This window comes from Ceratotherium simum, chromosome 26, assembly GCF_057802395.1.
Source record: "Ceratotherium simum simum isolate JZ-2026a chromosome 26, ASM5780239v1, whole genome shotgun sequence".
In the NCBI taxonomy this organism is placed as follows: Eukaryota; Metazoa; Chordata; class Mammalia; order Perissodactyla; family Rhinocerotidae; genus Ceratotherium; species Ceratotherium simum.
Genome location: NC_141925.1, coordinates 40880368 through 40908092, shown reverse-complemented (window position 1 = coordinate 40908092; position 27725 = coordinate 40880368). Strand labels below are relative to the sequence as shown.

Genomic DNA, 27725 nt, shown 5'->3' with positions numbered 1-27725 from the left:
CAAAAGTCCCCATTTCACAGAGGGGGAGACCGAGGCTAGAGATGCAGTGAGCCACAACATGCAGAATGTGGGAAGAGAACAAGGGTAGGGGTGTGGAGAGAAGAAGAAGGTGAAGAAAGGGAGAGGGCAGGGGAGAGAGGGATCAGAAAGGGAGAAGGGAGAAGCAGGGAGAAAGAAAGGAGAGAACAGGGGGTGGAGGGATGAGAGGGAGCTGGAAAGATCCCCGACTAAGGCCCATCACTAAGGAGCCAGGGCAAGGGTGTCATTCCTACTAGTAATAAGATGGCAGCTCCAGGTGACGTCGCATTGGGAGTCTGTCTAAGTGATGACTGAGTTCAGGTCAGTGAACCAGCCCTGCCCAGCCTCCCTCCTCCTCTTTCTGCCCCCATCCTCTTCATTTGCCCTGTCAGCCTCCAGGCTGGCCCCCAGAGAAGGCCCTGCCTCCTGTGGGTGGGTTTAGGCCAAGGAGGCCCCAGGCCTAGGGACAGGCTCAGGTGTACTTTCCCCCACTTCCCCATCCTGTTTCCTCCTTTAGAGAAGAGCTGGCCAGCATCTGGGCTAGGGGGCCAGGAGCCCCCACTGCTCCTGGCATGAGCTCAGGGCAGGACAAAGTCCAAGACTTGGAAGTTTGAATGACATCTACAGGGCCTGACACAGGCCCCCACCTCTGCCTCCAAGCTCCCTTCTCTCCCAGAATGACCAACCTTTGGTTTCTGCCTTGGATCCCCTCCCTCCTTCTCTGGGGGCAGATGAGGGGCAGAGGGAGCTCCTAGAGGGTCCCACCAGGACGCACTGTCATCCTCTGACCACCTGAGCCCCATCCCCACAGCCATGGAGCTCAAAGTGGCAGAGTTGGAAGGAACCTTAGCGGTTCCAACTCTTTCCCTCTAAGGGGAGAAACTGAGGCCAGAGAAGAACAGAATTGTCCCACGGTGCATGGCTGTTTCACGGCAGGATTAGAATCTGGGGCACCCAAAACCCCATCTTGTGCCTATGTGGCTCCAGCAGTGGCCCCTCTCCTGGTTCTGGGACGCCTGACAGCCCTGTGACATCCTCAGGGCACAAGGCGGGGGTGGGGTGATGCCAACATGGGCAGGACAGAGTTAGAGAGAGCGGAGACTTAAGGCATTCATCTCGTCTCATGTTACATGAGGAAGACCCCAGGCATTTGGTGCAGGGGTGAAGGGGCAGAGGGGGTTGGAGGGGCACATTCACAAGGTAAGGACAGACCCTAACATTGGTTGAGCATCTGTCAGATGCCAGGGATGGTGCCTAGGTGATTCACTCTAATCCTCCAGCCCTGACAAGCAGGCCTTCTTATTCTCACTCTCTGGAGACAAAAATGAGGCTCACAGAGGCTACCCTGGGTGAACTCCAAAGCCCTGCTCTTCCCCGAAATCTCACAGGGCGGGGAGAGGAGAAGGTGAGGGGCATGAGGTGAGCTCCAGGTGGAGGGGACCCCGACCTGAGCCCCACGATGACACCCTCCCTTGGGTGCAGGCAGATCCGGGAGACAGCCGGCAGGGCGGGGGCTGTGAGGGCAGCGAGGCCAGGGGTCACTCACCGTGCTCAGCAGCGGCATGGGGTAGCAGGAGCTGGAGGACAAGGACCACTAGGCAGAACGTCATTGTCGCCAGTCTCGACATCGGAGCTCGGAGGGCAACGCGCCTGCCCTTCACCCTCACAGGCACTGGCAAAATAAACTTCAGCCGAGGAACCCCAGAAATAAATGGGCCCCAGAGCCCTTTGATCCCTGAGACACTGGGGATCCGGGGGCCGGCCCAACTTGAGTCAGTCGGGGAGCTTCACTCATGACGGGGGTGCAGGGCCTGTTCCAGGCCAAAGGGCAGAGGGAGGGGAGCCCCTCCCCGGCCAGCCAACACAGCACGCGGGCCATCAGATTTGTTGCCCCAATAGAGGGGCAGGCACAGGCACCTGAGGCACTGGGGGAACCAAGGAGGCCCCTGGAGCGGGGTGGGAGCTGGAGGAGGGGGGCTAGGCCTGAGCCCGAGAGGAGAAGGGCGCCCTGTGTTTGACTCCAGCCCCTGGCAAGGAGACCCCGTCCCCTCTTCTCAAGCCCTCTTTACTGCCCCTATGGGTACCTCACCAAGACATGGGGAGCAGGTCATGGCCACACCAGGGCCAGTGCCCAACCCTGGGATGGCTGACAGTTCTTAGGTCTGTGGGCCCAGGGATCTGTGGGTTCATGGGTGAGCACGGGACCCTGTGGCCATCTGGAGTGACCTTGGCCCCCCCTCAAGGTCAGCAGAGCCAAGTGCTCACTCCTTTGCCCCCACCCCTGACACCCTGGGCCCGAGGTCCACTCCCCTCCCCAGGACCTGACCCTGGGCTCATCTGCCACAGAGACCTCAGGCAGATGTGGGCCTGGCCCTGCCTCAGCCTGGAGCAGGTGAGGGGCTCCATGCTCCCTGTGGGCACAGGAAGGAGCCGAGAGCATCCCGTGTCCAGATTCGGCACTCAACCCTGAGAAGAGTGCTCCCCCCAACAAGGACCTTCCTGGAGACCTGGGCCTGCAGCCAGGCCCCTGCAGGGGAGGGAAGAAAACCACACACACCATGCTCTGCACTTTGAAATTTGCTCTTTTATTGGTGGGGTAATTGCAGAGTGAGGAGTCACCGCGGAGCAAACAAGGATGCCGAGTGTCCAGGCAGTGTTGGGGCTCCCAGATGGGCGGCGAGAGAGCGGAGAGTGGCTCACAGCAGGGGCCAGGGCCAAGCCCCCCCCAGTTCTGAGCAGGACCTGCCTCGAGCCCTAATGCGTTTCCTCTTGACCAATGCGGGGGCCTGTGGAGGGCTCTCTACCACAGTCTCGTCATCCAGATCTGGGTGAGGGGCTGGAGCTCCTGTCCTGCTCACGGAGCAGTTGTCACCACCCGGGGCCTCTGAATGTGGAGCTGGGGGGTGGGAGAGAGGAGGTGAGGCCAAGGGGGCCTGCGGCAATGGCCATGGCAGGAGGGAGTGACCTGCCTCTGGGCCGAGTGTACCCCACCCTCCCCAGGCAGCCCCAGGGTGGTAGGGGCAGGGGTGAGGGGAAGGGAGCAGCTCCTAGCTGGGGGTGGGCCCCTGAGTCACCTCTGTGTTGGGGTTAACATTCCCCAGGGAGGGCCGGAAGTGGCTATAGGCATTTTCAAGGCCGAATTTGTCCTTCAGATTCTGATCTGTGGGGAGAGAAACTGGGTGAGGGTGAGCCTGGGGGAGCCTGGAGGGATACAGAGCAGAGATTTTTTTCAGTAAAAGGAGCAGTTTGAAGAGGCAGTCCCATATCTGCCCTAAACTATTTTCCCACTGCCCGTCCATCCTTCCACCATCGCAGCTTATCTACAAGGTGGGTCTTGATGACGGGAGCATGCCTGGGGAGCTGGCCCAGTGTGACGCAGGGACAGGAGGGAACCAGAGCAGCAGCCCTCTGATGTGCCTCCAGGTCACAAGTCACGGCCACGGTGAGCGCGGGCCACGGGCGGCACAGGGGTGACTGAGGGTGAAGCAGGAGGAAAGTTCTGCTCAGGGTTATGGGTGCACACTCCGCCATAGCAACGGTAACCACAGCAGGCCGCAAACAGCTGTGTCTGGAATCTTCTCGTTGGAGTTGGCATGCGTTCAGCACCCGCTTCCCCAGTCCTGCAGCTCATTCCCTCCTCAGTTCTCCTGGCACCTCCATGACCTTCTCTGCCTGCTTCTAGGTCCTCGCCGGCCCTGCCTCCCACCCTCCTCACGGGCATCCTCCTCATGGGGGCTGAGCTGAGCTGATGACTCCCAGCAGCCCGCAGGCCACTGCCCAGGCTTCAGACAGCCAGAGCCTGTGGCGCTCCCCCTCTGCACCCCGCCAGCCCCCACACGCAGCAGGCCCCACCTGCTGCCTCTCCCCTCTGCGCCCCAGCTCAGGCAGTGCCCCCTCCCCTGAAGCCTGCAAGCAACAAGCCCTGCCCAGCTCACTGACATCTAAACTATTTCATCAGTCCACTCCTCCCATCCCCACGGCCCCCATTCAGCCTCAGCAAACCTCGTCTGCACCTGCATTACTGCAGAGCCACTTCCCTGGTCTCCCCGCTTTAGTGCTGAGGCCCCCAAACCCATATGAGTGAGTTGCTCAAAATGCCCCTCCCTTAAAGCCCCTCCGGTGGGTCCCCCCATCACGGCCCACAAAGCCCTCCATGACCCGGCTCTGCCAACCTCACATCCCACTGGCCTGCCTTCGGTTCCCCCACAGGCCATGCTCGTTCCCACCCCATGCCTTTTCTGAAGACGTGCCCCCTGCTGGAACGCTATTTCCCTCCTCTTGGCTCCTCACTGGGCTCTACATTCTTGGAAGCAGGAAGCACACAGCTTACTCACCAGCTTGTAGCACTGACCCTTGTCCACAGTGCAAGGATCAGGCACCACCACCTCTGCAGCCTCCTCTGAGCCCACCCCGTCCCGGGCTGGGTCAGGCATACTCTGTGCCTTGTGGATCCCTGGGCACGGCCCTATCATCCCACCAAGTGTGTGTGCATCTGATGCCCTCACGGAGTAGTCTCCCAGGGGCAGGATCCAGCTCTCAGCCATCCCTGTAGCCCCTCCATAGTGTTTGTCAGGAAGAAGTGGGAAGGTGGGATTTGCTCAGGCGCAGGGATGAGGGGATACAGAGATGCTGGGGGCGGAGGGTTCGGTAGCGAGAGATCAGAGCAGACATGACTGCCGGTTTTCCACAGCAGCTGAGTGTGGTGCCGCAAGGGGCTCTGGGAGCCAGAGGAGGCTGAACACATGGGAGGCTCCACGGAGGAGCAGCGTTTGACCCTGATCTTGGAAATAGAGTGGGATTGGGGTGTGCCGAGACTCGGGAGAGGGGAACCTTCCAGATAGCGGTGCAGTGCATGCAAAGGCGTGGAGGAGGGACAACAGTGGGCGCGGGCCATGCACAGACTGGAGGAGCCCAGGAAAGACTGGAAGGTGAGCAAGGGCTGCCCGTGGGGGCTCTGCCTCAGGAGGCTGGCTGCTGCGGCAGACGTGGGGCGGGCTGACAGGACGTGTGAGCCGCCCACAGCCACTTGGGGCCTTCTAGGCCTTTCACCACCCTCAGCTCTGCCCCCACCCTTGCCCCTGAGGAGAGGTACCTTCCCAGATGCGTGTGTTCTGGAAACCGCCAGGGATGCCTTCTCCTTGCCACTCTCGAGACAGATTGTACTCTTGCCTGTCAACAGAAACGCCGTGAGCAGCTGGTGGCAGCTGGCAGAGGAGGGGGCTCAGAGGTCCCTGACCCTCGACTTCTGGAAGGGGCTCTCATGACCAAGGCGAGTCAGGGAGGGGCCTGCCCCCAGCGGCGGCGGCAGAAAACAAGGAGCATGCCTGGGGACATCACCACGGCCTGCCCCCCCTTCGCTCCCCTCAGCAGGCCTCAGTTTCCTTATCTGTGAGATGGGGGCATCAGACTAGAGTCAGGGCAACTCCCTTGAACTGCCAACTGCCAGCCAGGTGCTGTACTGGGTTATTTCATGGCAACCTCCTCAGGTGGATCTTATCCTTTTTGCAGCTGGGGAAAGCGACACCAGATGTGTCCCGGTGTCCTAGTGTGACAGTTGCTCGGTGGCAGCCAAGGTGATAACAAACACCAGATAATTTCAGTACATAAGTTTTTGTTTCTATTTCTCCGCCAGATGGAAATATCCTATCTTATCAGCAGGCTGCCCTTTGCTGTACAGAGCTGGGATGGGCCGGGTCCCCATCGGGTCTTGGCTGACCTCCAACTGCTGAGCCGGAAGGAGCAGAGCCTTGGGATATTCCAATGGTGGGCCCCTCTCACTCCCCAGCTCACCTGTCCAGTTTTCTCTGGGCTCGGCTGAGGAAGATGGACAGGGCAACCACCAGGACCAGCAGCACCACCACCACGGCCCCCACAATCCAGTACACCAGGCTCTTGCTGATGGTGTAGTCACAGGTCTCTCCCAGGTACCAGTGCGTGTCCGAGGTCGGGCATCTGGGGACACGTGCAAGTTCAGGGCAGCCCACCGGCATCCCTCACACCCAGTCTCCCAAAACAAAAAATCAAGGTCAAAGCACAAGAAACGGACTCTCCCTCCGAGGGCAGGGGCTAGGCACCCTCCCTGACGCCCCAAGACTAAGGGGTGGTGAGGGGGTGGGGGATCTCGGAACTGCAGAGCAGGAATTCAGAATCTGAGTGTCGGGTGCCTCGTCCCAGACACGTGATGTTCCCCCACCTAACCTCTAAGCCATAGCTAGAGGTGATAATGGCACCATGGCTAGGGTGATGGATGACAGAGATCCATACATACAGATTTGGAAATGGATAACTGGAACTTTCTCAGGACGGGGCTTGCTCAGTCTTAGGGTGTCCACATCTATAATCTGCACCTCCCCCTCCCTCTGGGGGACCCAAGTAGAGGAAAGAGGGATGTAAAGGAGGGACACGGAGGCACCTTGCAAGCTCTGCCCACCCCCACCCTGCCCCCGGGTGACTGCAGGGGAGGGTACAGCCCTACCACCAGAGAGGGCAGACCCTGGGCTTGGAGGGGCCGGGCACTTACACGCAGCGGGGACCACTTTGCTCCAGCTGGCACTTGCCCTGGTGACAATCCAGTTGTGACTTTGTCCCCGGGGTGCACTTGGTCACACAGGCCGGCTTCCCGTCCAGCTCATCCACATAGTAGAATGGGGCTAAGTCCTTCGCAGCCTTCTGAATGCATTGCTCTGGGGGGAGGGGTGGGCAGCAAGCGTCAGCCTGGTTAAAGACCCCCCAGCCCCCACGTTTACTGCCCACACTCTGCCCCCCGCCCCACCCGCTTACCCTGCAAGTCAAAACCCAGCTTCACCGTCTCGCTCACAGTGGTGGCCTCCTGGCTGAAGCACATTGTTGAGAAGGCTGCTAAAGGTGGTAGAAGAGAACAGAATAGAAATGCTGCCCTCTGCCCCTCGGGGGTAGCCAGCCTCCCCTTTCTTCTACACCATGCCCTCTATGCTGGGCTAACACTACTAGAGTCTTGGCTCATCCCTAGATGCAGCGGGGCCTGCAAGCAGGCTCAGAGAGGAAATACGGGCTGGTGACAACCTCAGCCCTGGACTGGGAGGGGCTGCTGGGAGCAGCGCAGAGTTTGGGGAGGGCACCTAGGCTCAGCCTCTGGGTTCCTATAGCGAGGTCTCTGGAGTTCCAGAAGGGAGGAGAGATGCAGGGTGGGGGTGGGGAACTGAGACTTCTCTAATGGACCCCTCCCATCCTTTCCCCGCCAACATCAGGGGGTTTTAGGTGGACTTACTTTGGCAGTCCTCAGACTCCTGGGGTAGCCTTTCGGTCTCATTTATAGCCTTGGCCTTTATAATCTTAGTGAGGTTTGCAAACAGCTCCTCAAACTCTGATGTGTAGTCTGCCTCCAGGATGATGTCATATTCCACCACGATGCTGCCATTGCTGGAACCAGGAGTCAGCAGTTCATTGGTCACCCCGAGTCACCCACCCTCCCAGCAAGTGAGGCCCAAGAAGCAAGAGGGGTGATGAGAGACAATTAGCCACATGACCCGGAGGCAGGAGAGAACTAGACTCTTCCCTCCAGCAGTTAACAACCTAAGATCCCAAAATATCAGTGATCACAATAAATGCCAATGGGCAAAATTCATTCCTAAAGATGGAGACTCCTGGGGGAAGATGTAGAGAAACTGAACGCTTGTGCACTGCTGATGGGAATGTAAAATGGTGCAGCTGCTATGGAAAACACCATGGCAGCTTCTCAAAAATTAAAAATATATTTACCATATGATCTAGCAATTCCGCTTCTAGGTATTTATCTAAAAGAACTGAAAGGAGGGATTCAAAGACATATTTGTATACCCATGTTCATAACAGCATTATTTGCAAGAGCTAAAACATGGAAGCCACCAAGTGTCCATTGGTGGATGAATGGATAAACAAAATTTGATATATATGTAGAATGGAATATTATTCAGCCTTAAAAATAAAGGAAATTCTGACACATGCCACAACATGGATGAAACTTGAGGACATTATGCTAAGTGAAATAAGCCAGTCACAAAAGGACAAATACTGTGTGATTCCACTTATATGACGTAACTGGAGTAGTCAAATTCATAGAGACAGAAAGTAGAATGGTGCGTGCCAGAGGTAGGATGAGGGGGAATTGGGAGTTAGTGTTTAATGGGTATAGAGTTTCGGTTTGGGAAGATGAAAAATTCTGGAGATGGATGGCGGTGGTGGTTGCACAACAATGTGAATGCCACTGAACCGTACACTTAAAATGGTTAATGGCAAATTTTATGCTATGGATATTTTACCATAATAAAAAATATTTTAAATAAGGAAATTAAAAATAGAAGCTCTTGGATTATATTTTGAAACCCAAATAAGCAAGCTTATATAAATGAAAAAACATGAGTTGACTTAGAAACATAGAATTCCAACCCAGAAGCTTCTTGTTAGATGGCAAGCAATGCTGCTGAGGGGAGAGACCTTGGGACAAGGTCAATCACCGCTCACAGCCATTGTGACAGAGAAGTCAGTGAGCAGGACCCAGGAGCACTTGAACCAACAAAATCCTGAGCCAAAATGGAGACAGAGATGATGGTGCTGATGCTGAGCGGAGGGTGAGGGTGGCGGCAGAGGACGCTGAGCTAGGAACCCCATTGGCCCTTGACAGTGTGGATCTCCCTCCTTCCTGAGACCCTTTCTTCCCCCAGGTGCTGGGACATGACACTCTCCAGGCTTCCTTCCCACCCCTGTCTGCTTCTTTCCATTCTCCTTTGGGGGCTGTGCTTCTCCTGCCTGACTCTTAGATAATGGGGTTTCCCAAGCTTCTTTCCTGGGACATCTTCATTCCTGTGCTGTGACCACTCCCCGGGGTCCAGCAGTATCCATCCAGGGATGCCAACACCTGTGTCCACTGCAGACCCTTCCTATCACATGTTTAACCACTGGCTGCTCCATCACTCACCCACTCCACATGGCTGGGCTCCAGGCACTTGAGACTTGACAAGGCCCACATCGAATTCATCTTCTTCTTCCCTCATCCTACTCCTCCTTACGTTCCTCATCCCAGCAAAGGGCACCCTACACTCCCAGCAGCCCAGAAATCTGGTGTCATTCCTGCTTCTCTCCTCCCGCCCACTGAATCTTCATGATCTGCTGGTCCTGCCCCCAGTCCTGCACTGGACTACTTTTCTGCTGCATTGTCGCCTCTCTGACCCAGGCCACCATCATTTCATCCCTTGTCCACCCATTCTCAGCCCAGCAGCCAGACTGAACTGTCTGCAGTGCAGATTGGGTACTATCCCATGGGGGCTGAAACTGCCAACGCTTAAAGTCTAAATAACTTGGCATGGGTCACCTTTCCTACCTCCTGTCCCACCACAATCCCTTTGCCCCCAAGCAGCCAACTATTCTTTACATTCCTGACATCTGCCCTCCTTTCTCTCACCTCCGGGCTCCTCCTCATCGATTCCCTCTGCTGTAACACTCCCCTTCCCTCTACTTGGTTCATTCCTCTGCATCCTTCGAGCCTCATCTTAACTGTCACTTCTTCCAGGAAGATTGCCCTCCACCTCACCGAGCTTGCTTTCAGGACCTCTCCCATTGCACCCTGCATGTCCCTTACCATAACTCTAACCAGACTGCACAGCCATTGTCCCATCTGTGTTCTGCCACTCTAAGCTCCATGAAGACCAAGACCACTGTCACTGTTCCCAGCACCTAGCACGGGGTAGGCTTTCGATACAAATTTGTTGAATGGATGAATGACGAATAAATGAATGAATGAATGGACTCAGAGCCCTCAGGTGTTGCCTCCGGGCTCAGAGCCCCTCTGGCCCAGCCAGGCACTGATACTCTACCCATTCATGATAGGAGGAGGCGGGAGAGCAGGGAAGAGAGAGAGAGGGCTTCCCACAGTCTATAAATCTACCCCCCGCCCACATACTCACAGCAGTCTCCTAATGATCAAGCCTCCGTACTGGACAAAGTCTTCACCCTTGTAAGCTTCATCCATCTGAAATAAACGAGACAGCTGACTCATATAGGCCGGGAGGGTGCAGCAGCCCATTTCCTGTCTCAGAGGGCAGCCCCAGGGCCCTCTCCCCAAGGGAGCCCATGTATTAGCCCATAGGAAAGACGGAAAGAAAGGCATAGGGACACTCCTTCCACCAGGATGTGGGTGGGGCAGACCTCAAGAAAGGGCTCTCAGAAGGCCCCCTCTATGGACTTGGGAAGACTGAAGAGACCCATGAGCTGAGAAACCCCAAAAAGTAAGATGAGCCTCTGAACCCCTCTCATATTGGACACCCACAGTGGAGAATTTGGGCTTCCCCTGTTCTTACCTGTTTCTTGAATTGTTCAGTGAAATTCCGGTAAGCCTGCGAGGATATGTTATTCAGGTCTGCTGTGAAATTCCTGTTAGTCACTCTCATTATCACACCCACAGTGGCGTTGATTTTTTCCGGGATTTCTGTGGGAACAGGCCACATTATGTATGAGACAGCAACCTCCCAGTGATGTCTCCTGGGATTGGTTAATCCTCCACCTGTTGGTCTCAGGGAGGCAGGGAAAGCGGGTAGAAGGAAGGATGGAAATTCAAGAGGCAGGTAGGAGTCGCTGAAACCTCTGCCCCTTGTCTCTGAATATCATGAGGAGCTAGTGGCCGGGATCACCAGCCAGAGAGAGCTAAGTGGAGGGCTCCAGAAAGGGTTGGGATAGAAACCACCTGATGAGAGGGGCAGAGGAGCTAGTGAAAAGGGTCCTGAAGGGGGAGGCAGAAGGCCCACGTTCTACCTGCGTTCTGGCCTGCGCAAAAGTCACATTTTCTCCTCTACTTGCACAAGGAGGCAGTGGTAGCAGATGATCCTTCCAGTGTTGCTCTCCTATTTTAACTGGTTAAGGGGTGTGGGGATGATCGGCAGGTCTCAGAAAAAGTCACTACCTAGAGAGAAGGAGTCCACAGGAGACTGGCACTGATAACAAACGAAGCCTGGGGCACAAAAACACTCTTCTCCATTCCAGATGGTCCCGTTCTGGCACTGCTCTGTGGAGGAGGAAAAGTTATAGCAGTCACTATGGAAGCGCAAGGACAAAAGCCGTGGCTCCCGTTTCAGGTCCCATCATTCAGACATTGCTGAAAGAGGGGGACGGGACCAGATGAGCAGTTGCCGACTGAGACACCTTTGCCACCCATGCAAGCCCAGAAGATACTGGGGAAAGGAAGGGGGACAATGGGGAAGAAGGAAGAAGAGATAAAAGAGGATGAGGAAAGATAACAAGAGTCCTATAAATTAAAAGAGAACAACATCCATCTGCATGGATGAGGTGCCTTGGCAACAAGAAGGTGCTGAAAGGGTGGAACAAGAGCACAAGACGTCAAAACTGATTAGCTGATGAGGGAAGATGGAGAGCAGAGGCCCATAGAGTGACATACAAGGAGACTTACTTGCTGTTGTAGGTGCAGAGTGGGTCGTCGTCACGGTTGTACGGGTGCTAGTGGATGGGGGACAGAGAGTTGAAACCGGACTGAGCTCTGTCAACGGAGAGTGGGTAGACCCAGGTGCAGTGTAGGAGAGAGGAGGAGAAATATCAGAAGTTCCAATGGCCGAAGAAAAGTCAGAGAAAGACGGGGAGGAGAGGCCAGGGATAGGTGACGCTGAGGATGAAGGGCCAGGGAAGGAGGATCCTGAGCTGTCAGATGAAATTGCTGTGTTTGGTGAATCTGAGCTGATTTGGAATATTGTAGATCCTCCATCGAGGTAGGGGGATGTTGGTCGAAAGGTGAATCTAGTTGTGGAAGAAGAGGTCACAGCTGATGGTGGGGAAGCACTAGGTCTCTCTGAGGAAGAAGGCATGGAAGTAGGAGTGCTGAGACTTCCAGCGGTGCCTTCAGAGGCAAGAGAAGGGGTAGAGAGGGCAGTAGGGCTGGATGGAGAGGCAGGACCAGCACTTTCGGTACTGGTGTAAAGGTGGTTAGGAGATGTGGATACAGACACCCCCGAGGTGATGGTGTAGAAAGTGGATCCTGGAGGAGGAGAAGTAGGTGTGGGTTCCGGACCACCTTGACTGGGAGGGGGCTCACTCGGCCCGCCTGTGGAAGGAGAAAAGACAGTGTTCTTGGCAATGGCGCTGGCCGAAATCAGCGGAGGACTGGCCGAAATAGGAGTGCCTGTGTAGCCAGCGGACGGCTCCGAGAGGGATTGGGTTGTCTGTTCCGAGACAGTGGGGGTGGTAGACGGCCGGCCGGGCCTGGAAGGGGACGTGGTCGTTCCGTCATCGCTAGAAGAAAACGAGGCAAGGGAAATCGTCGGTGTGGGTGAATCAGAAACATCTGTGTAGAGGGTCGTGTCTTTTGTGAAGAGCGACTGTGTTTCTCCAACCCCCTGAGTGGTGGTCGATGCTTCGGGGCCAGAAGGAGATGAAGGACCTGTCTTATCAGTAGAATAGAAGGCGGCCGAGGACACTGCGGAACTCAAGTCTGCCGGGCGTGTTGTGGAGACAAGAGATCGCCCGGGAGTGGGTGTGGCTGACGATCCACCACCAGCAGCAGCGGGAGACGAGTCGCTGGGACCTGATGTGGGCGCAAGGCTTCCCTTGTGTACACCAGAGGTGGTTGCTGGTGAGTCTGTGGGCTGAGAAGACTCAGAGATGGTGCTGGTGGCTGTGGATTTCTGAGTGGCAGCCGAGGCACTCAGTGCTGTGTCCGCTGGGCTGGTGGATGCCCCTCCAGGGCTTGACGGGGCTGCAGAAGTCCCTGGGGTATGCGAGGCGGAGGAAGAAACTGTTGATTCAGACGGAGCAGAGACCGTGGTGTAGACCGTTGACCCCCCTGCGAGAGTTGGGGTGCTTTGTGCAGACACATCGGTGGGGGGAGACAGCTCACTGGGGCTGGATGGGGAGGCAGGACCGGCCCTCTCTGTACTGGTGGAAGGGTGGGTTGGAGATGTGGGTGTGGACACCCCTGAGGTGCTGGTGTAGAAAGTGGATCCTGGAGGAGGAGATGTGGCCGTGAGTTCGGGACCACCTTGACTGGGAGAGGGCTCACTCGGCCCGCCTGTGGAAGGAGAAAAGACAGTGTTCTTGGCAATGGCGCTGGCCGAAATCAGCGTAGGACTGGCAGAAACAGGAGTGCCTGTGTAGCCAGCGGACGGCTCTGAGAGGGATTGGGTTGTCTGTTCCGAGACAGTGGGGGTGGTAGACGGCCGGCCGGGCCTGGAAGGGGACGTGGTCGTTCCGTCATCGCTAGAAGAAGACGAGGCAAGGGAAATCGTCGGTGTGGGTGAATCAGAAACATCTGTGTAGAGGGTCGTGTCTTTTGTGAAGAGCGACTGTGTTTCTCCAACCCCCTGAGTGGTGGTCGATGCTTCGGGGCCAGAAGGTGATGAAGGACCTGTCTTATCAGTAGAATAGAAGGCGGCCGAGGACACTGCGGAACTCAAGTCTGCCGGGCGTGTTGTGGAGACAAGAGATCGCCCGGGAGTGGGTGTGGCTGACGATCCACCACCAGCAGCAGCGGGAGACGAGTCGCTGGGACCTGATGTGGGCGCAAGGCTTCCCTTGTCTACACCAGAGGTGGATGCTGGTGAGTCTGTGGGCTGAGAAGACTCAGAGATGGTGCTGTGGGCTGTGGATTTCTGAGTGGCAGCCGAGGCACTCAGTGCGGTGTCCGCTGGGCTGGTGGATGCCCCTCCAGGGCTTGACGGGGCTGCAGAAGTCCCAGTGCCTGGGGTACGCGAGGCGGAGGAAGAAACTGTTGATTCAGACGGAGCAGAGACCGTGGTGTAGACCGTTGACCCCCCTGCGAGAGTTGGGGTGCTTTGTGCAGACACATCGGTGGGGAGAGACAGCTCACTGGGGCTGGATGTGGAGGCAGGACCGGCCCTCTCTGTACTGGTGGAAGGGTGGGTTGGAGATGTGGGTGTGGACACCCCTGAGGTGCTGGTGTAGAAAGTGGATCCTGGAGGAGGAGATGTGGCCGTGAGTTCGGGACCACCTTGACTGGGAGAGGACTCACTCGGCCCGCCTGTGGAAGGAGAAAAGACAGTGTTCTTGGCAATGGCGCTGGCCGAAATCAGCGTAGGACTGGCAGAAACAGGAGTGCCTGTGTAGCCAGCGGATGGCTCCGAGAGGGATTGGGTTGTCTGTTCCGAGACAGTGGGGGTGGTAGACGGCCGGCCGGTCCTGGAAGGGGACGTGGTCTTTCCGTCATCGCTGGAAGAAGACCAGGCGAGGGAAACCGTCGGTGTGGGTGAATCTGAAACGTTTGAGTAGAGGGTCGTGTCTTTTGTGAAGAGCGACTGTGTTTCTCCAACCCCCTGAGTGGTGGTCGATGCCTCGGGGCCAGAAGGCGATGAAGGACCTGTCTTATCAGTAGAATAGAAGGCGGCCGAGGACACTGCGGAACTCAAGTCCGCCGGGCCTGTTGTGGAGACAAGAGATCGCCCGGGAGTGGGTGTGGCTGACGATGCACCACCAGCAGCAGTGGGAGACGAGTCGCTGGGACCTGATGTGGGCGCAAGGCTTCCCTTGTGTACACCAGAGGTGGTTGCTGGTGAGTCTGTGGGCTGAGAAGACTCAGAGATGGTGCTGTGGTCTGTGGATTTCTGAGTGGCAGCCGAGGCACTCAGTGCTGTGTCTGCTGGGCTGGTGGATGCCCCTCCAGGGCTTGACGGGGCTGCAGAAGTCCCTGGGGTATGCGAGGCGGAGGAAGACACTGTTGATTCAGACGGAGCAGAGACCGTGGTGTAGACCGTTGACCCCCCTGCGAGAGTTGGGGTACTTTGTGCAGACACATCGGTGGGGAGAGACAGCTCACTGGGGCTGGATGTGGAGGCAGGACCGGCCCTCTCTGTACTGGTGGAAGGGTGGGTTGGAGATGTGGGTGTGGACACCCCTGAGGTGCTGGTGTAGAAAGTGGATCCTGGAGGAGGAGATGTGGCCGTGAGTTCGGGACCACCTTGACTGGGAGAGGGCTCACTCGGCCCGCCTGTGGAAGGAGAAAAGACAGTGTTCTTGGCAATGGCGCTGGCTGAAATCAGCGTAGGACTGGTAGAAACAGGAGTGCCTGTGTAGCCAGCGGACGGCTCTGAGAGGGATTGGGTTGTCTGTTCCGAGACAGTGGGGGTGGTAGACGGCCGGCCGGGCCTGGAAGGGGAAGTGGTCTTCCCGTCATCGCTGGAAGAAGACCAGGCGAGGGAAACCGTCGGTGTGGGTGAATCAGAAACATCTGTGTAGAGGGTCGTGTCTTTTGTGAAGAGCGACTGTGTTTCTCCAACCCCCTGAGTGGTGGTCGATGCCTCGGGGCCAGAAGGCGATGAAGGACCTGTCTTATCAGTAGAATAGAAGGCTGCCGAGGACACTGCGGAACTCAAGTCTGCCGGGCCTGTTGTGGAGACAAGAGATCGCCCGGGAGTGGGTGTGGCTGACGATCCACCACCAGCAGCAGTGGGAGACGAGTCGCTGGGACCTGATGTGGGCGCAAGGCTTCCCTTTTCTACACCAGAGGTGGTTGCTGGTGAGTCTGTGGGCTGAGATGACTCAGAGATGGTGCTGTGGGCTGTGGATTTCTGAGTGGCAGCCGAGGCACTCAGTGCTGTGTCCGCTGGGCTGGTGGATGCCCCTCCAGGGCTTGATGGGGCTGCAGAAGTCCCTGGGGTAGGCGAGGCGGAGGAAGAAACTGTTGATTCAGACGGAGCAGAGACTGTGGTGTAGACCGTTGACCCCCCTGCGAGAGTTGGGGTGCTTTGTGCAGACACATCGGCGGGGGGAGACAGCTCACTGGGGCTGGATGGGGAGGCAGGACCGGCCCTCTCTGTACTGGTGGAAGGGTGGGTTGGAGATGTGGGTGTGGACACCCCTGAGGTGCTGGTGTAGAAAGTGGATCCTGGAGGAGGAGATGTGGCCGTGAGTTCGGGACCACCTTGACTGGGAGAGGGCTCACTCGGCCCGCCTGTGGAAGGAGAAAAGACAGTGTTCTTGGCAATGGCGCTGGCCGAAATCAGCGTAGGACTGGCAGAAACAGGAGTGCCTGTGTAGCCAGCGGACGGCTCTGAGAGGGATTGGGTTGTCTGTTCCGAGACAGTGGGGGTGGTAGACGGCCGGCCGGGCCTGGAAGGGGACGTGGTCGTTCCGTCATCGCTAGAAGAAGACGAGGCAAGGGAAATCGTCGGTGTGGGTGAATCAGAAACATCTGTGTAGAGGGTCGTGTCTTTTGTGAAGAGCGACTGTGTTTCTCCAACCCCCTGAGTGATGGTCGATGCTTCGGGGCCAGAAGGTGATGAAGGACCTGTCTTATCAGTAGAATAGAAGGCGGCCGAGGACACTGCGGAACTCAAGTCTGCCGGGCGTGTTGTGGAGACAAGAGATTGCCCGGGAGTGGGTGTGGCTGACGATCCACCACCAGCAGCAGCGGGAGACGAGTCGCTGGGACCTGATGTGGGCGCAAGGCTTCCCTTGTGTACACCAGAGGTGGTTGCTGGTGAGTCTGTGGGCTGAGAAGACTCAGAGATGGTGCTGTGGTCTGTGGATTTCTGAGTGGCAGCCGAGGCACTCAGTGCGGTGTCCGCTGGGCTGGTGGATGCCCCTCCAGGGCTTGACGGGGCTGCAGAAGTCCCAGTGCCTGGGGTACGCGAGGCGGAGGAAGAAACTGTTGATTCAGACGGAGCAGAGACCGTGGTGTAGACCGTTGACCCCCCTGCGAGAGTTGGGGTGCTTTGTGCAGACACATCGGTGGGGAGAGACAGCTCACTGGGGCTGGATGGGGAGGCAGGACCGGCCCTCTCTGTACTGGTGGAAGGGTGGGTTGGAGATGTGGGTGTGGACACCCCTGAGGTGCTGGTGTAGAAAGTGGATCCTGGAGGAGGAGATGTGGCCGTGAGTTCGGGACCACCTTGACTGGGAGAGGACTCACTCGGCCCGCCTGTGGAAGGAGAAAAGACAGTGTTCTTGGCAATGGCGCTGGCCGAAATCAGCGTAGGACTGGCAGAAACAGGAGTGCCTGTGTAGCCAGCGGACGGCTCCGAGAGGGATTGGGTTGTCTGTTCCGAGACAGTGGGGGTGGTAGACGGCCGGCCGGTCCTGGAAGGGGACGTGGTCTTTCCGTCATCGCTGGAAGAAGACGAGGCGAGGGAAACCGTCGGTGTGGGTGAGTCAGAAACATGTGTGTAGAGGGTCGTGTCTTTTGTGAAGAGCGACTGTGTTTCTCCAACCCACTGAGTGGTGGTCGATGCCTCGGGGCCAGAAGGCGATGAAGGACCTGTCTTATCAGTAGAATAGAAGGTGGCCAAGGACACTGCGGAACTCAAGTCCGCCGGGCCTGTTGTGGAGACAAGAGATCGCCCGGGAGTGGGTGTGGCTGACGATCCACTACCAGCAGCAGCGGGAGACGAGTCGCTGGGACCTGATGTGGGCGCAAGGCTTCCCTTGTCTACACCAGAGGTGGTTGCTGGTGAGTCTGTGGGCTGAGAAGACTCAGAGATGGTGCTGGTGGCTGTGGATTTCTGAGTGGCAGCCGAGGCACTCAGTGCTGTGTCCGCTGGGCTGGTGGATGCCCCTCCAGGGCTTGATTGGGCTGCAGAAGTCCCAGTGCCCGTGCTACGCGAGGCAGAGGAAGAAACTGTTGATTCAGACGGAGCAGAGACTGTGCTGTATACAGTTGACCCCCCTGCGAGTTTTGGGGTGCTTTGTGCAGATACCTTGGCATCGGGAGACAGCTCACTGGGGCTGGAGGGGGAGGCACGACCGGCCTTCTCTGTACTGGTGGAAGGGTGGGTTGGAGATGTGGGTGCGGACACCCCCGGGGTGCTGGTGTAGAAAGTGGATCCTGGAGGAGGAGATGTGGCCGTGAGTTCGGGACCACCTTGACTGGGAGAGGGCTCACTCGGCCCGCCTGTGGAAGGAGAAATGCCGGTGTTCTTGGCAATGGCGCTGGCCGAAGTCAGCGTAGGAGTGGCCGAAACAGGAGTGCCTGTGTAGCCAGCAGACGGCTCTGAGAGGGATTGGGTTGTCTGTTCCGAGACAGTGGGGGTGGTTGACGGCCGGCCGGTCCTGGAATGGGACGTGGTCTTTCCGTCATCGCTGGAAGAAGACGAGGCGAGGGAAACCGTCGGTGTGGGCGAATCTGAAACGTTTGAGTAGAGGGTCGTCTCTTTTGTGAAGAGCGACTGTGTTTCTCCAACCCCCTGAGTGGTGGTCGATGCCTCGGGGCCAGAAGGCGATGAAGGACCTGTCTTATCAGCAGAATAGAAGGTGGTGGACGACACTGTGGAACTCCAGTCTGCGGAGCGTGCTGTGGAGACAAGAGATCGCCCGGGAGTGGGTGTCACTGATGGTCCATAACTATTCAAATTTTTAGAGGAAGCTCTGCTATATGATGTGTTCTCAGTACTTCCACTGTTTGTAGTCAAGCTTCTCCCTGCATTTGTTAGTTAGAAGAATCAGAGATGATGCTGTAGTTTCTTAATTTTTCATTATATTTATTGGCAATCCTTGCCAGCCTGCCTGGCATTACTGGTCAGTGCATGACACTTCAGCCCTGTTTTCCTTTCAGGACTATAGGAAGTGCCAGGGAAACCTCTATATTTGGACATTTCCAATGGTGATCTATACCTTTGACTCTTTTGTGCAATAGCATAGTTTTTCTAGAGAGCAATGTGTCACTTATTAATGGTCTGGCAGTTGTTTGTGAGTTACTTCTTGTATTGTTATTCATATGGCGGTAGATTTAGACAAATCTCTATGCTTCTTTAGAAATATATCTCACCCAGAGTTAACCATATTCCTCAGCCTCCCTGCTTTCCTGTGCCCACAGGGAAACCAGTTCTCGGCTCTGCAGCCCACATATCCAGGCCTTCATTCCACAAGAAGTTACTTGCTACCTCCGGGAACACAGACCCTGGGTTTGAAGACAAATGAGCCCCCACCCCTCGCTGGTGCTCCTTGCCCCCCATGCAATGCGAGGGTAGTTGAGGCCCATTTCAAGGGAGAGTGGGAATCAACTTGGGGGTGGTGGGAGGGAACTGCTTCTCTGCCTTTCTTGGAAGGCTTCAAAAAGAAAGTAATGTCCAGGGCAAGCCCCAGTGGCCTAGTGGTTAAGTTTGGCATGCTCCACTTTGGTGGCCTGAGACCTGTTCCCAGGCACAGACCTTCACCACTCATCTGTCAGTAGCCATGCTGTGGTGGTGGCTCACATACAAAAAGAGGAAGATGGGCAGCGGATGTTCGCTCAAGGCGAATCTTCCTCACCAAAAAATTTTAAAAAAAGAAAGTAATGTCTAGCTCTTTTTTTCCCTTCTTCTTTAAGAAGGAGTTTTGTAGATTGGGGCATTATAAATTTTACGGGACTTTTTAAGTTATAGAAGTAGACTGTGTTTGTTTTGGCAAGTCAATCACTGAGAAGCATATACAGGCAGTCTATAATCGTGTCCCTAACTGAATCACCATGAATGATAGGGGTGGGGAGAGGCAGTGTTTACTACTGTCTCTCAGACTCCTGTACCAGCCCTGTCACAGCTGTACTCTGTGACACTGTATGTAATCACCCACGGACTGCCTGTGCTCGTCTCTGAGTCTCCGTGAGTGTAGACAACATTTCTGGAGGAAGTGAGTGAGTGAACGCTGGAAAGTGTACCAGACATTTTCTCTCAGCTATTTAATGCAATCCTGTGAAGTAGATGTTCATATTTCTGTTTTACACATGAACTGAGGTTCTGAGGGTTAAACACTTTCCCAGTTCACCCAGCTGGTAAGATAGAATTCAAGCACAATCTAAGGGTGGCTTTTACTTTTAGCACAAGAAAAGGGTTTGGAGAGTAGAGACGAGGAAGGAGAAGTGTTCAAGCCAAGGGAATGACATGTGTAGAAGCCCAGGAGTACGTGTCTGGGGCGGAGCAGGACACTGAGAGACGAGTGGGGGCAGACGGAAGGCTGGTAACGTGGGTGTGAAGCCAGCTCTGGACTTCACTGAGCAGCAGGGAAGAATGTCCAGCAAAAGGCCATGGTCCCAACTGCTCCTTAGAAGCAGAGCCCTGGTGTGAGGGGACAGCGGGGCAGATGCAGGAGATTGAGGAGGCCACAGCAGAGACATGGTGGGCCACCGGGGGCCACCATGAAGGCCAGGACTGTTGGAATGGACTGTAGACATCCTGCTCTCTTTTGTCTTTATTCCTGAATCCACACCATTTACCGCATTTCATCATCATGCACTATGTCCTTAAATGTCCACATCTCTCCTCCAGCTGCCTCTCAGAGCACATCAACGAGCTCAGGCGCCTGAATCCCTGTCCGCCCCACCAGGCTGCCCTTCCTCCTTCTGGAATCTCTCATCTCCTTCTGGTCCCAAGACACCATCGCCTCCTAATTATCCTTCTCCTCGCTCCTGCTGTTCTTCCCTGCTCACCAAGTGGAAGCCCCAAGCTAAAGGCTCTGCCGCACCCCCACCCTCCCAGCAGGCAATGGCCTCCGGACCTCACTCACTCCCGGAAGGGACAAGAAAACAGTGCCCTGAACAGTGCCCTGGGAAGAGCTTCGGACCCCTCCCAGCCCAGGATTCCAGTGGCAACAGCATCCTTAAAGGATATGGCAGAGCAGGTGAGGCTGTCTTTCCTAGAGTCAACCTTCTGGGTCAAGGATGCTGCACTAGAAAGCTGAGCAAAGGAAAAAGCACAGACATTCTCCAAGGAAAGAAACTCAAATTGTCAACAAGCCTACAAGAATGAAAAAGCAAACTTCACTGGTAAGCAAAGAAATTCAAAACAAAGCCTATTTATTTTTACCTATCAAATTGTACCCCCTCCATGATGCTAGATGATAAGAATAGCTGGTGTTGGCTGGGGCATTCTCATAGAATGCCGATGGACGTTAACTTGGTATCTTATTTCTAAAGGATAATTTGAAAATATTCATCAGGGACCATAGACAGAGTCAAACCATTCTAATGATTCCATTTCTAGTTACTTATCTGAAAATAATCTGATGCAGATTTTAAAATTTTTATACAAGAATGTTTATTACATCATTATTTATTATAATGAAAAATTGGGGTAAACATGTCCAAGAATAGAAGCATAGGAGACTGCTTAGATGACTACGGTATTCCATAGAAGGGAACACTGATCAACCGTTAAAATATAAACTGCCCATAGAATAAATCTAAATACATATTTAGAAATAGATCAAAATTTTAACGTTTATCTGAGTGCTAAGATTAACCAAGATTTTTTCCTTTTGTTTGTCTATGTTTTCTAAATGTTCTACAACAATGCATTCATGTTATAATGTTTAAAATACAATAAATGTGAACTCTGTAAAAATAAAGTTAGGTGTGTCCAATACCTTGAAGAACCCAGGGAAAATTACTCACCAGTAATGGTGCCCAAGCTGGGATTCCCCACACTCTAGCGGTCACAACGCTTAACAAAAATGATCTATTTGCCTGTGTCGCAGCCACACTAACCAACAAAGACACCAGCTCTCCTACCAAACAAGTAAAATTTGGTGCTTTCTTCCCCTACTATAGTTTTTACCGCTTCTTCACAATACACGTATTTATTTATTTATTTATTTATTTTAAAGATTTTATTTATTTATTTTCTCCCCCAAAGCCCCAGTAGATAGTTGTATGTCATAGTTGCACATCCTTCTAGTTGCTGTATGTGGGACGCGGCCTCAGCATGGCCGGAGAAGCAGCGCGTTGGTGCGAGCCCGGGATCCAAACCCGGGTCGCCAGCAGTGGAGCGCGCTCACTCAACCACTAAGCCACGGGGCCAGCCCTCAATACACGTATTTAGATCTTTCTTAGAAAGATAATGATTTGAGTAAGCAGCAAGTCTTTCACTTGGTGGCATTCTTGGAGAAAAGTCCTAAAAAGCCCCTCAGGCAAGGCTGAAGACCACCACTGCAATACGGGACTGTCCCCTCCTGTCACCTCCACAACACAGGTCTGCTCATGGTGAACTCAGTCAGCGGGGTCTACAGGAGCAGCCCCGAAGAGTGGGGGTGGAGTGGAGGCCCGGGTGAGCCTCCAGGATCAGCTGTGTGATCTCGAGCAGTTAACCTCTCTGAACTTCCACTTCCCCCTAGAAAATGGGATGAATGATGCCTGCTGTGACCACCCTGCTCACTCTAGAATGTTCTACAAGAGAGCAGTGTGGGGACCAGTGGGATGCGCTTTGGTCAACCAGTCCTGGGTGCTCTTTCAGCTCTGCCATGCACGAGCTCAGTGGCTTGGGCCTGCCCCCTCTTCCATAAGGTCATTCCCACCTGGCAGAGTTGTGGTAGGGGGTGAAACTGGCCGGGGCCACTTTGGCTCTTTTCCCTCCCCCCTGCACACACCTGTGGCGAGTGGATGGGTTGCCTGGCTTTCTAGCACCAGCAGGCAATGCCACCCTGCCCACTGCCTCCCTGAAGAGAGAGCCACTGGTTGCTACCAAAGCAGAGTAGAGTGGATCGAGTTGTGTTCCCCCAAAAGATATGCCCAAGTCCTAACCCCCGGTACCTGTGAATGCGACCTTATTTGGAAATAGGGTCTTTGCAGATGTAATTAAGTTAAGGATCTCAAGACCAGATCATCCTGGATTTAGGGTGGGCCCTAAATCTAAATACTGGGGTCCTTATAAGAGAAAAGAGAGGGAGGTTTGAAACACACAGGGAAGAAGGCCATGTGAAGACAGAGGCAGAGATTGGAGTGATGCCACCAGAGCCAAGGAACTCCAGAAGCCACCATAAGCTGGAAGAGGCAAGGAAGGATCCTCCCCTAGAGCCTTTGGGGCCTGATACCTTATTTCTGACTTCTGGCCTCCACCACTGTGAGAGAATGAATTTCTGTTCTTTGAAGCCACCAAGTTTGTGGTCATTCATTGCAGTGGCCGCAGGAAACGAACACACATGGGCAACCCCAGTTAGAGCAAGTGGTAAAGAATGTGAGCTCTGGAGCCAGCAGCTGGGGTTCAAATCCTGGATCCTCCACTTGATGGATGGGAAACCTGGAACAAGCTATTCAACATCTCCGTGCCTCGGTTTCCCCAAGTATAAAACAGAAATCAGTAACACCACTTCCCCCTAGGGTTGCTGGGAAAGTTAAATGAGATAATAATATCATTTAGAGCAGTGTCTAGCATATAGTAGACCCTCCATGATCATCAGCAATTTTGATTATTACTATAGGACCCAGACGACAGGGTCAGTGTGGCTTCCCAATCTGCTATAACCCAGGGAAACTTTTTATCAATATTCCAATTCTCTCCATAGCTATGCATGGCTTTGTCGGTTCTGAATTTGCCTATTTTTGTCTATTAATACTTTTTCCCTGTACTACTCCTCAATAGCCACCAAACTCGAACACCACCTCTCCCTGCAGCCTTCCCCGTCGGCCCAGGCAGAAGCAGCCTCTGAGGCCATCTCCGCCCCCCTGCATCAATCTGGGCCCCTCTCGGAGCCTCAGCGCCAAGCTTGGGTTGTGGTTCTTTCTGCACCTTTCCCATGTCCCATCTAATAAACTCGACTGTAAACAGGCTTATTCATCCGGCCTCATCCAGAGCACCCAGCACCTGCCCAGGCAGAGCCAGCCTCCTGTGTTTGCTGAATGAGTAAGTTTATTACTCTCCACATAAAACAGCACTTCTTTTTAATTGCTCTAAATTTACATCACACAAGTTTCAAAGGTTGCTCCTTTGTCTATTGTGAACAAATCTTCACCACACTCTTCCCGATTTTATACGATTTTATACGTGTTGAACATCTCCACTTCCACCTCCACCTCTCTAGGCCACAGAGTTCTCACCACGTCAGGCCCTGCGCCAGCCCCTCCAGGACACACTTGGTCCCTGTCCCCGCTGCACGCGTGGAGCTCCCCTCTCCCGCCCTTACTATGCACACTTCGGAACTTCCTGTACACAAAACAGGATGCCAGCTCCAACCCTCATGCTGATCCCCGGCATTGTCTGGTCTTTGTGGCCCCTGCAGCACCTGGAGAATGTAGAATTCTAGACCGTGTCTCTATTCCCGTCCTCCCCTTGAGCCCCAGGCCTCCAGGACAGCTCCACCCAAAGCTCCATGGTCACCCCAAACTCACCAGGCCCCCCTAAAGGCCATTGTCAACCACCACAAAGAGGTTCTTGTCCTCCTAGTCATGCAGGCTCTAGGACCGCTTACCTCGCTCCCCCACAGCCCACCACCAGGTGGAAACTTCCTCTCCGTCTCCAGAGTTCCCAGCTGGACCATCAAGGCCTCATGCCAGGATGGCTCTCAATGACCCTCTTGGGATCTTCCCTGGCAGGGGTGACCCACCCCTGCTCAGCCCACGGAGGTCCTCTGGTGTCCAAAAGCCTCCGCTTGGCTCTAATGCTCTTGTCGCCCAAAGATGCTCCCCCACCACTGCACTTTCCCCACCGAATCTCACACCCACCGGGCACATGCCCCCTTGCCTTCAGGGCATTCCTCCTCCTAGGGTCCCCTGCACAGCCCTGTGTGTTTTTCTACCTTCCCAGGCTGGTATTTTTTCTCCTTACAGGTTGCTTGTCCAAAACTTCATCAGTCCTCCAGGTGAACTGGAATACCCACGCAGAGGAGGGTGCAGATTAGAAACAAAGAAAACCACAGATACCACTGGTGGTCTCTGACCTGACACCCAAACCCCTCCCTGAGGACCCAGAATACATGCAGGGGGTGGCGGTGTTGCAGAGGGCTGAGGTCCTCTGGTACAGGGGTGCCACAAACCTAGTGTCAAATGGGTGAGGTCATGTTAATTATTTGACCAGGTAGGTCACTCATCCTCTTGAGCCTCCGTTTCCTGTCTGCCTTCACTTCCTTACACAATCTTCCTTATGAGAGTCATATGGGCTACCTGCTGTGAAATGGCTTTGTACACAACAGAGCCCTCTGAGAGTAGGGGGCAGGCGGCCTCTGGGTATCGCAGAGCTGCTGGAGTCCCCCGGAATGGCCCTGGCCTCCCCCTCCTGACGGCTCTCTGCACTTATCACAGAGAGATGCTTTTTGACTCTTGCATGCTAATGGGTTCGCCTGTGGCAACATTATCTCTTCGTGCAGTTATAAGCGCTTTAGGAACAGGGGTCTTTGCTGGTGTGGGTGGCTGTCTCTAACGCGTGGTGGGGCGCACAGAGTCTTGCTGACTGTTGGGTCCTTCCTCATCGTCATTATCACCACCACCACCCCTCTCCTCAGATAACCTGGCCAAGAGAGGCTGCCTGGGGAGCGGGGACAGGGAGGACCCCTCAGAAGGTTGACCCCTGAAATCTAATAGATCTGTATTATCTGTATTCAGCTATATTACCTGAAAGCTAATAGATCTGTAACTAAGGAACTTTCATAATGTCCCTAAAGCCGCGCGTCATATCCCCAGCCCTGATCCTCTCCCCTCAGCAACTCCAGCCTGCACTGCTGTGCCCCCAAAATGCCTGGATGGGGGAAGGAGGCGTCAGGGCATGGTGGGCTGAGGGGGCCTCTAAGGACCTACGTTCCCTCACGGGTTATCTCTCGGCCCACCCCGCAGAGTGCCAGACACCCCCGCCCCCACCCCCGCGCCCCCTACCCACCCGCCACGCCTCCCTGCACGCCTGCAGCTCCTTCAACTGGGAGCTCCCTCTTCCACCTGGGGCCTGGGGCTCGCTCCCCCACGCCCTCGCCCCAGCGTCCACCCTGCCCTCTCCTTCCCTGGGGCTCTTCCCTGTCTTAGGGGAGAGGATCCAAAAGTCTGTTCTGTATTGTAACCAGTCGCTGCCCAGACAAACGACTGTGACAAAGTTTAACAAGGAGCCCCGAGCCTGTGTCTCCCCGTCAGCCCTCAGCCACTTCTAACTAGGCAGGCTTTCCCCCAAGCAAGTGGGGAAGCTGCCGGACGCCCCTGGACTCCTTCCCTTCCCAGCCAGGGCGGCAGCCTGGACAGTATCTCTATGAGGTGTGGAAAGACCCAGCCCTCCAGGCAGATGCAGCCGGCAGGATGAGGGCAGGCAGAGAGCACCATCCAGGTGAAGAAAAAGTTCCCCTTCATCCCGGGGGAGTCCTGGAAAGAAGAGGGGGTAAATTCCAGCCCCCACTCGGCCCTCAGGCAGGGGCTCAGTATAGGCCGCCAGCTGCACAATCATAGGCCATGCCCCTTCCTCTGCACCTGCAGGTCCAGGGTGACCCCTTTAGCACCCCCAAAGGCAGGGGTCATGGCCTGGGTGTCCAGCCCTTCGGCAGCCCCCTCCTCTGCAAAGTGAGGGAGGGAGAAAATGACAGAGGCCAGCCACCTGCAGCCCTGCCTGAGGCCGGCACACACAGGACTGCGGAGCCAGGTCTCACTCACCTGTCGTTGTCGTCGCTGTGGCAGGCACCCAGAGCCAGAAAGCCAGCGGCAGGATCCGGATCACCAGCATCTCTCAGAGAGCGGGGCCCTGGCTGCAGGGTCTTCCCTCATCAGGAGGGACCAAGAAATGAGCGCCTCCCAGGGAGGGATCAGCTATAAAAAGGACTCTGGAGACCTTTGCCTTGGGGAAGGACAGCGCCTGGCCCAGGGTGGGGATGCGGTGATGCGGCTGGGTGGGTGGCACATGATGACCACAGGGAGTTAGTCAAAGGGCAGCCTGTCAACCTTCCTCCCCTCTAACTCCTGGAGAGCTGACTGCCCTGAGCCAGGGTCACTCCAGCGGAAGCCAGAGCCATGGGTGGGGCCGGGCAAGAGGGAGGGACAGGAGACCAGAGGTGTGAGTGTGTGACGATTACCAAGAAGCCGGGGCCAAGAAATAGCAGGGAGAGGATGATGATGGAGGGAGGGGTGAAAGAGCCCTGGAAAGAGCAGCCAGCCACAGGCCAGGCCCAGTGAAGGACCCTCCACCCCCACCCCCGAGAGGCCCCTCTTTCTTCCACACTGCCTTCCCCGTCATCCACCTCAAGCTGGCCCATGCCAAATTTCCAGCCCCTTGCCCCGGGCCTCCGACCACCAGCCCTTCTCCTGTGTGGGGCTCACATCTGAGGCTTTATGGTCCTGGTCTCTACCCCCAGCCACTGCCAGTCCCTCTCCTGCCCTGGGCAAAGGTCCCAGGGACCTTTCCCAAACTCCCATCCAAAGAACCTCACTCTGTCAGCCCCAACCCTCCTCAGCTCCAGTACGGCAGGCCTGGCTGCCCACAACAGCGGGAACAGGAGAGCCCAAAGCCTGGGCATACCGGCCCTGGTGTGAGTGTGTGTCTGCCACCCGGGCCTGGGGAGGTCAAGGTCTTGGGGAAACCCAGCTTACCCATCAGCGCAAATGGCAGCTGACCTAACCTGGGCCACCCACCTCCCTGACCCTGCCCTGAGCTCCTGACGTCAAAGGGAAAGGGCACGGATGACAAACCTAAGAGGGCCCCACCTGCTGCTGATCAAGAGGCTCCCCTGCCCCCACCCACCCCTAAGAAAATGGGCCCCCCAATCTCTATGTTCCCTACGAAGACAGTTATGGCCCCTGAGAGCTGCCCACAGACCACTTCTTTCCTCGCTAGGAGAAACTGACCCTCCCAGGCCCCCCTACAACATCTTCCCCGGATGTCCCCGTTCTCCAACCAAGTGGAGACACCAGGGAGGGAGAAGGAGAAAGACACAGAGCCGCTTCTTTTACAATAAATGCTATATTGTGTTCACATGGGAGAATTGGAGACTCGCAGACTTCCTGTCCCCAAATAAGACCCTCCTGCAAAGGAGGCTGAGGGCTTCTGGGCTGAGAGGTTACTGCGGGGGTGGGGTGAGACCAGAGAGAGGAAGGCAGAGGA

The 27725-nt window shown here is 55.5% G+C and overlaps 1 protein-coding gene across 1 annotated transcript; it reads right to left on the bottom strand.

The window, feature by feature from the left end:
• Positions 1–2588: 2588 nt before the first annotated feature.
• Positions 2589–26354, bottom strand: LOC101403552 (uncharacterized). Its single transcript, XM_087449246.1, has 13 exons — positions 26285–26354; positions 26086–26187; positions 11432–18271; positions 10928–11029; positions 10329–10456; positions 9936–10000; positions 7265–7416; positions 6799–6876; positions 6539–6701; positions 5809–5970; positions 5111–5187; positions 3093–3178; positions 2589–2914 (listed from the first exon to the last, which is right to left on the bottom strand). Exons 1-13 carry the CDS (start codon positions 26352–26354, stop codon positions 2873–2875), a joined length of 8067 nt encoding a protein of 2688 aa, XP_087305372.1. The 3' UTR covers positions 2589–2872.
• Positions 26355–27725: the final 1371 nt, after the last annotated feature.